The 9,061-nt window shown below is 32.7% G+C and overlaps 1 protein-coding gene across 1 annotated transcript; it reads right to left on the minus strand.

The window, feature by feature from the left end:
* Positions 1-3,428: 3,428 nt before the first annotated feature.
* On the minus strand, positions 3,429-7,813 carry LOC105628324 (Haloacid dehalogenase-like hydrolase (HAD) superfamily protein). Its single transcript, XM_012209724.4, has 4 exons — positions 7,572-7,813; positions 5,128-5,502; positions 4,695-4,901; positions 3,429-3,953 (listed from the first exon to the last, which is right to left on the minus strand). Exons 2-4 carry the CDS (start codon positions 5,383-5,385, stop codon positions 3,657-3,659), a joined length of 762 nt encoding a protein of 253 aa, XP_012065114.1. The 5' UTR covers positions 5,386-5,502; positions 7,572-7,813; the 3' UTR covers positions 3,429-3,656.
* Between the last annotated feature and the right edge of the window lie 1,248 nt (positions 7,814-9,061).

Genomic DNA, 9,061 nt, shown 5'->3' on the forward strand with positions numbered 1-9,061 from the left:
TCTGCAACTGTATTCAGTTGACCCGCACATATTATTGCGTGCGTCTTATACAGCGAGCAACATAATTTTCCTCTCGCCACCACCAAAGACCCTTTGGTGAGTTTCCAATTACCTTCACCTGTATGATGGTGATAGTCTTCCTTGTCCAGTACACTCACAGACAACAGGTTCAACCGAAGATCGGGAATATGTCTCACATTTTTAAGTGTTAATGTGCACCCGACACTTGTCTTTATGCAGACATCACCGATTCCCACCATTTGCGAGACACTATTATTTCCCATTCTAATAGTGCCAAAATCTCCTGCTTTATAAGTGAAAAAATATTCCCTTTTTGGAACACAGTGGTATGAAGCACCGGAGTCTACTATCCACTCGGTATCTGCATCTCCAACATGACAGCAATCTGCATCATGAGTGACTAAAGTCACCTCACCATCTTCTGCTGAGACTGTAGCAGATGTATTTCGGTTATTCTCCTGTCTTCAGTTTGCATGCTCCTATTTGAGTAAATGACAATTTCTTTTGAGATGACCCTCCTTACCGCAATGGTAACATTTTCTCATCTCTCTGGACTTGGATCTACCACCTGACTTTTCATGCCTTGGACCTCTATTCTTGCTCCGGCCCTATTCTCTGTGACAAGGGCTTGTGAACTGGTACTGACAACATCTCTTCTTCGTAGTTCTTCATTGAGTAGTCTATTCTTTACCATAGACATTGTTATCACACCATTTGGAGCTGAGTTACTCAATGATACCACAAGAGTATCCCAACTATCCAGTAGAGATCCTAACAGTAGGCATACTTGCATCTCATCATCTAAGGACATATCGCTAACTGCTAACTTAGTTACGAGTCCTTCAAAATCATTCAGGTGTTATGTAATTGATCGTCCCTCTGACAGCTTCAAGTTCATGACTTTACGAATCATGAAGACTTTTCCTTGAGCATTCGTAGCCTCGTACATATTCTCTAATTTCTTCCAGAGAACTTGGGGATCTTTTTCATTTCTCACGTGGTTGTACAGGCTAGCATCTATCCATTGGCGTATTGTACCCAATGTCTGCTTTTTTAATTTCTCCCACTGCCTTTCTTTTATTTCTTCTGGCTTTGCACTGTCACCTTCAATTGGATCGTACAGATCTTTGCAATTGAGGTAGTCCTCCATTCTGGATTTCCACATTGAGTAATTCGAATCCGTCAATTTGATCATTGCCTCATCGTTAGCCATGTCGAATTCTGTATCTGACAAAATTTTACTATTCACGAAATTCACTATTCACGCGAATAGTAATTTTGTAGAAACTGACAGAATTTACCAACCAAAGGCTCTGATACCAGTTGTTGGGATTATAACTGATCCCAAGTAGGGCCCGCGGAAAAATGCTCCAATAATTACGTATTGGATATTGACGATCGAATCCACTAGAAATAATAATCACGGTAAAAATTAAATAATTACCGTAAATGCCAGATGAAAAATAAAGACACCGAGATTTACGTGGTTCACCCTTCAACTGTTATGGGCTACGTCCACGGGACAAAAACTCCGAATAATTCTTCTATTAAAAATAGTAGGTACAAAAAAATTACAAAAATAGTGGTACTCTAAGTATTTCCCAAAAACACCCAAAAAATATGATCCTCACTATTTTCTCTCTTTCCCAATTTTAGGAACCCTTTCCTAAAATTCTATATACTCTATGTATTTCTATTCTTTTATTTTTGTACATTTAAATGAACTTCGTCTGCCTCTTTTTATAGGCAGTTCAGTGAATGAGTCGTGTATAACTCATTCACGTCTTTATACTTTGTCAAAGAAAATTGCCAACTTTTTTTCTTTTTCAAATAACACGTTTTTCTCTTTTTTTTTTTTTTTTTCGGCAGCCTTCATTGACTGCCCAAAACAAAACGTGTTTGTTGCTTTTTTTATTTCTTTCTTCAAACTTGTGTGGGTCCCACATGTTGGAGGGATCTCACAACAGGTATTTCTAATTTTCCCAAACCACAGTTTGCTAACTCTAAATATTGCAGTCGTAGTTTACAAAAGCAATAAAAACAAAAGGCCAAACTTATCAATCTTACAAGTAAAACTTTTGTGTTCACAGACAAACTTATCAAGTAATGAACTTAATTATGAATTACAGATATAATGTCTAGAGCAAAGATGAGACTTTGAGGTTTTGGAATGTCTTTCCGTCGATAAAAAACACTGGTACCCAGGACTGCTTAATACAGTCCATTTTACTGGTTTTCATATGCTCAGATTCTTCCATTAAACTATTTCTCTATGTTTTCAGGCACCGATCAAAGATATAGGTCTTTGGTCAGTGGAAAGTTCAATGATAAAAATCCTTTGCGAAAATCAACTTAAGTTATATTTTGTAAATGGAGATACTAAATTTTTTATGCTACCACTATAAGTTTGCAAAGTGAGTGTGAGGATTATTGTATTTTATATTTGTATTTCTTTTGTTTTTCTTCCTGTGTGCCAATTTTGTAAGTGATGTTATGCATTTTAGTGCAGGATTTGTAAAGTGTTCCTTCACTCCTATTATAGATTTAGTTACTTAGTAAATTACTGATAGGCTACTATATGGTACAAAAACTGATTGTATGGAGTTAAGCACATCTCTTTTTTTTGGGTTATTTTTGCACATGCATGGGTCATGTTATTATCTTTTGATACCATGTTTAACACATATTTCAAATGATGATAAATATATTGATAATAAATAATCATTTATTATATACTGATTGTGATAATTATTTATGTAAATTAATTATAACTAATAGAAAATTAAAAGATGCAATTCTATTTGGATCTATGGTTATATATTTGTGATATGCATAGATAATTTAATAAATATTAATTTTTAATATTTAATTTAAATTTTTATATCTCAATTTTTATTAAATTGATTTATAGATAAATAACTTTAGAATTCGCAATGTTTAAATTAGTTCCATGATCAGGTAGTAATTTTTTTTATTTACATAATTACTTACTAATTAGTTAGGTTTTAATATTGAATTTGACCAACTTATGACTTTTCAAACCAAAATGAAATATTGTTTTTTATTTTACAATTGCTTAAATTATAAATTATAAATTATAAATTACAAAATAAAATATATAAAAAGCAATCATCTAATTATTTTATTATTCTGTCATCCTATTTCATGTAAAAATAGGATTAAATTTGGTTCAATATTTAAAAAATTTAGTCTGATACCAATTTTATTAAAAAAAAATTAAAATTTTATCTAGTAGATTTGATTGTTATTTTATACAACTCAAATCCTAAATCCAAACTGATTTAACTCAAAAATTAAATCAAAACATAAAAAAACAAATGGATACAATTCAATTCAATATTATAAATAGTTCAATTTAATTCGATTTGTTTAATACAAAAATTCGATTTTACTCAATTTAAAATGATTGATTTTATTCAATTTTATATTAATATTGCTACTACAGAATTAGCAAACTCCTTCCCTCCCTCTCTCTCAGATCCAATAAAAATTTTGCTCTTGCTGTGGTGTGAGAGAATGATATATCAAAGTTCCAGAACATGGAGCCCAATAGGTATTCTATGAAATTGTCATTTATGAAGAGCACAAAAATAAAAATTACAAAGTAAAGCCCATCAGCATGCCAATGTCCCTAAGGTGAGCAATTCTTGTACTGATACCAAGTCAGGAAGCACAGTTGCACCAGATTTTCTCCATTCCTCAGCATCAGGAGTTCTGAACCTATCTAACAGTAATGCATGCATCCCTACACTCTTCGCCGGTATATAGTCTTTGCGCATGCTGTCCCCAATATGCAGAGTTTCTTCTGGTGCAATATCTCCCGCCCTCTTAAGGGCAATTCTATAGATCTCTGGGTTTGGTTTCTCTACACCTTCAAGCCCGGAAAACACACCGAAGTCCCACTCTGAACCCTGATTTCAGAAATCATATTAATGATACTATCTGGCTTTCTTTTGTAAAGTTTCAAGTAATTGCTTGTTTAGTGCCTAAACAACAGTAAACCCTCAACTTTATTTCTTCACATTGAGCTCTTGAATTTTTAATTTCTTTTAACATTCACAATATCTTTACACAAAAAATAATGATGAGAAATTTGTTAACATAGTATACTAATTTTTCATTATGGAAATGCTACAGCTTTACAAAGTGGAATTCACTTTTGTGCCCCTGAAATTTTCAAGTTTTATGTATTCAGAAAGGAATTTTTTGAAAGTTGATGCAATATTTTGGTAACTTGGGAAATACAGCTAATGTTTTCTTATCAATTTAACTTTCAAAATAAAAAAGGCATCAATGTTAAAAAAAATCAAAATTCAAGGGCACCGATTTGGAGAAAAAAAAGTTGAAGGACTCAATAAAGAAAATAAAATAAGTTCCAGGGCCCTGAGATGGTTTTTTAGTTTTTTTTCAAAATTATTGCATACATAGACAAGTAATTAACTAGACGAATGAGTACCAGCAATTGCATGTTTAGTGCACAAAAGAACACACCATAGCCTCAAATCACACACATTTATCTAGTTACTGTCTATGGATGTAGTAGTTTTCCTAGATCACCTAAAAGCAGATAATGTTCAGTAATTTAGCAAAGATGGAAAGATTGTTAAAAAAAAAAAAAAAAAAAAAAAGTTGCAGATATAATATTTGGTTACCTTATTCAAACCCAAGGCTGGAAGGATCACATCCTGATAACGGTATTCTGCATTGCTAACAAGGCCAACTATAAGACCCTTTCCACATGCCCATCTTAAGAATGGTTGGGAGTCTGCAAAGATAGTATAAGGTGCAGATGAACCGAATGATGCATATATACGCCTGAAGATCTTCTCAAAAGTCTCTTCATCGTAATCATATCCAGCCTGAAGAAAAAACAAAATTCATTCAGTGCAGTAACATACTTCATACAAATCTAATTGTCACACCACCGTTGTGCACTAAATGCAGTTAGAAACCAGTAATGTTAGTTAAATTGACATATCTTAACATGGGAACATCATGTTGGTTCTGATATAAGGAAATAATAGCACTTCTACAAGCAGTCGACAAGCAATAACTAGCAACGAATCATTAAGCTAAATTATATACCTGAACAAAGGAATTTCTCACGCACGTTTTCCACCAGACAATGTTAGGCATATTCGCTGCATGCCCAAAACATGGGTACTTTTTGGCCATATCTGTATATGCAATTTTAAAACCCTCATGCACACGCTTGTAGTCAGGGCATGGCAGTCCAACAGATTTTGCTGCCATGCAATAGTAGTCACCAAGCTCACCTTTGTAAGCTATGAGCGTACCAGTTACATCCACAGTGATACAGCGTAACTTTGACAAAAGAGACATGGCAGCAAGTGTGCAGCAGGTTCAAGAACTGGGAAGATTCCAAAATTGTATCTTGAGATCAGCGTAGCATTAACAATATGCCCAAGGCAATAATGAACCTTATGGAATGTCTGATTCCTTCAGTAGATCAAAGAATGCTAAAATGATTAATTGCCCCACGTGAATCAATTTCTGATAAAGCAGTTAAGCAGTAACCAAGTCTCTATCAACCAATAACTTTCAAGTGAACATAATTAATTGCTAACATACAAAATTTTCTAATGCAATTTGTTTGAACATTAAGCATATTAATGGAGAAAGCTCTGTCAATCTAGTAGCCAATTATTTCTACTGAACAGATGAAATCAAAAAATAAAATCCTATAATCTCCACAGCAATTTGGTCATTTTCAGACTTCAAAGCTTCAATAAATCAATCATGTAATACTTGAAAAGATAACATTGAAACAAAATTGGCTTTGAGTGCACTAGATATAGAGGAAAGCATAATCAAACGATAAGGCTCAATTAAACAGGAGAAGAACTAAGACTTGTCTAGTAATGCAAGTTGATTATCAAAAAGGCAAGATTTGAAATGCTCAATGTTGATCTGATCATGGTATGTCCAGCCTTGGAAATTGCTGGACAAGAATGAAACCGAGAAGAAAGGAAAAAGTATTTCAAAATAAAAGCTTCTAATACCTACTGAAGCCATTAAATTATAGCATTTCTGTCCTTTGCTTTGCAATTATATAGTACAGTGTATAAAACGGCCATATATAGCCGAATGGGTCGATCATTACTTAAGTAGCAGGTGAGATAAAAGCAGAATCACCAGAAAAGTAGCCAGTCAAATTATCCAACTGAATACAGATTGGATGAAAGGCCCTACTAAAAAAATATCCGTAAGTGCTAAACAACAGTAGGTGACCATAGGCAGACAGTAAAGAATCTAGTAAACAAAAAACTTCCTGTAGTAACAAATTAAAGAGGAGCAAAGGATATGCAATGTGCAAATTCCCAGCCATACATCTCTTGAAATATGAGTTCATTAACCGTAAAGAAAGTTACTATACATTAGAGACTGGAAGCACATTCAAATCAAATTAACAAGTTCCTATCTCTTCGGATTTCAAAAATCAGTACAAGATCTTGCAGATATGATAAAACTTGGAATAAAATACAAGGAAATAACTTACATGAAAAGAAGTTTAAAGGTTGACCTATTTAACTATCAGGCTTTTCTAATTCAGAAATATCTACCAGTACTATGAAATTGAAATAACATGGCAAGCCTCACTTTGAATATGCTTGATTAAATGCTAATGCTTGATCCATCTGACTTTTATGCAAAAACACACGCCAATATGTACAATCAGAGACAGGGACAGGCTTTGAAAATCACTCTTTCACCAAAAAATTAATGAAAAAGTGATTCTAGTAACATTAAATCCACTTAATTTACATAAAATTTAAGGAGTTACAATGCAGAAATAAAAATAAAAAACTGATCTAGATGTATGCCAAAACTCACTTCCATGATCACCAGTGAAATTAAGGTCAGTGACTTCATCTTATTGATTTACTCACCAACATATTTACATTTTGTCAAGATTTTAAATATGATGTAATGTGAATGAAAATTTTGCTACTGTTATTACTAGGTGAGCTACATATAAAATAATCTCTTTTAGTCTCCAGGACTGAAATTGCAAACAGTTCATTAAGTATCCATAGATAGTCTGATGGCATCCACCACATGAAATATAGTGTCACTGATCCCTGAAATGTCATCTACCATACTGGGGACTTATGTAAATATCTAACTTGTCACCCAGATCTTTTTCCTTATATAAAACAACAAACCAAATTGCTCATGGAAACTAAATCCAGCCAAAACAATGCATGAACCAAGCAAGAAAGAAAAAGATAATTACAGATTATATCACTAATCTTCGTTCATAATGTAGATATCTCATCATTCTCTTATTCAATAGAAAGATTATCAAGATTCAAGATCATGAATTGAAAAGAAAATCCCAGACGATATGTTCAATCTAACCAATTCCAAAGGGGGAAAAAAGACATGAAAGTATCAATGAAGGTCAACTAACATACTACAGAAAATCACAGGTGAATAAATTAAATAAAACATGAAAGAAAGAAAAAAAGAGCAAAACCAACAATCAAAAATGAAATTAGACATACCCTGAAGCTGAAATGAAGAGAAATCTGAGTTGCTGAGTCGAAATTCCCACTCTTTTGGTTTATTCTGTTCAGACTTTGAAGCTATTTCTTCTAGCTTCAACTGAATTACTTGCTTGCATAGAGACCCGGGGCCACTTCACCTATATACATATATATACACACAATTATATGAAGGGAAAGATATAGTTTACGCTTTTCTATGATAGCATGCCTTGGTAGTTAGCAAGAGAGAGACGCGGTTTCCGACTTCCGAGTACATTTTTATAAAACTGGACATAACTGTTGTTTTTTTTGTATTATTTACCTTAGATGTCACTATATTTCTTTTTATTTTTGTTTTGACCCATTTTTCTTATTTCCTATTTCTACCGTTTGATGTGAATTAACCTTATGGAGATCAAAAAAATCAAAAGTGAAAATGTGAATTGCAATTCTAGAAAAAAAAAAGTGTTACCTATTCAATAATTTGTATTTAGAACAAGCAAATATCTTATTTTTCATTGGTAAAAATTTCAAAATTTCTATTTTGATTTAATTTTGAAGAATAATAAAGAAACAAAATTTTAAAAGATACAATTTTAATAAGTTTTGTTTAATGGTAATAAAGTCGTCTAGATAGCTACAGAATTTATGAATCAAATCTAATTGAGTTAAAAAATTTTAGCTCATCAATAATTTTTATTTTTCCAAAAAAAAATATAAAAGAATGCGTCTCCAAGACCATGAGGGTGCAATGGAACAAAACTCGGGTGACATGTGGGTAAAACTATAAATACACTAAAATAGATGTACTTCATAATAAAGGTCCTACAAATTGAAAAATTAGAAATTGTGCCAGCAAAAACCATGGATGCTTGCCAGTGGTTTTAATTTCTGCAGGAGTTTGACCACAATGTTTTGGAACATGGTGAGGTTTAGAAAATTTCGACCATCCATATGGAATATTTTAATCTCAGCCGTTGGATGAGATGCAAGTACATTGGACAAAAAACTGCAACAGCAAGTGCAGCTCTTTTACCAACCTATTAATGGAGCTGCCGGTCATCTAATGCACTACTATGTTCAGTACGGAGTAAGCCACAAAACCCTCTTACTAATAGTATTTCCATTGGATTAAAACAATATCTTAATTAATCATGGCATTCGGTAATATAATATATATCCTAGCGTTTAGAGCTTAAAGTTATATTTCATAAAACATTTTATCTTTATTAATGTTTAACGTTTTATAAATTTTTGTACGACACCTATACCATACTTATCTTTACCTTGCTCCCATTTTTATACATTTTTTATCATTTTATATATTTTATCAAACATTTTTATTCTAAACCGCTCTATAAATAGATAATATTAACCGTTAATATTAATATCAACAGTTAACTGCTTGTAAAACAGCTGACAGTTACTACAACAGTTTAGATTGCTTAACAAAGCCATAGAAGAGAGAGCGAAATATATTGAAATAAAGAACAGAATATGTATTCCCG

Source organism: Jatropha curcas, chromosome 10 (genome assembly GCF_041381405.1).
Source record: "Jatropha curcas cultivar XTBG-Jc1 chromosome 10, XTBG_Jcur_1.0, whole genome shotgun sequence".
NCBI classification, from domain to species: domain Eukaryota; kingdom Viridiplantae; phylum Streptophyta; class Magnoliopsida; order Malpighiales; family Euphorbiaceae; genus Jatropha; species Jatropha curcas.

Bases quoted from the DNA above. Each gene is read 5' to 3' on its own strand.
- LOC105628324 (XM_012209724.4), bottom strand. From the start codon at position 5,385: ATGTCTCTTTTGTCAAAGTTACGCTGTATCACTGTGGATGTAACTGGT. The intron at 4,902-5,127 runs GTATATAATTTA...TTTTTTCTTCAG, and splicing joins TGAGAAATTCCTTTGTTCAG to GCTGGATATGATTACGATGA. The intron at 3,954-4,694 runs GTAACCAAATAT...TTCTGAAATCAG, and splicing joins CAGCCTTGGGTTTGAATAAG to GGTTCAGAGTGGGACTTCGG.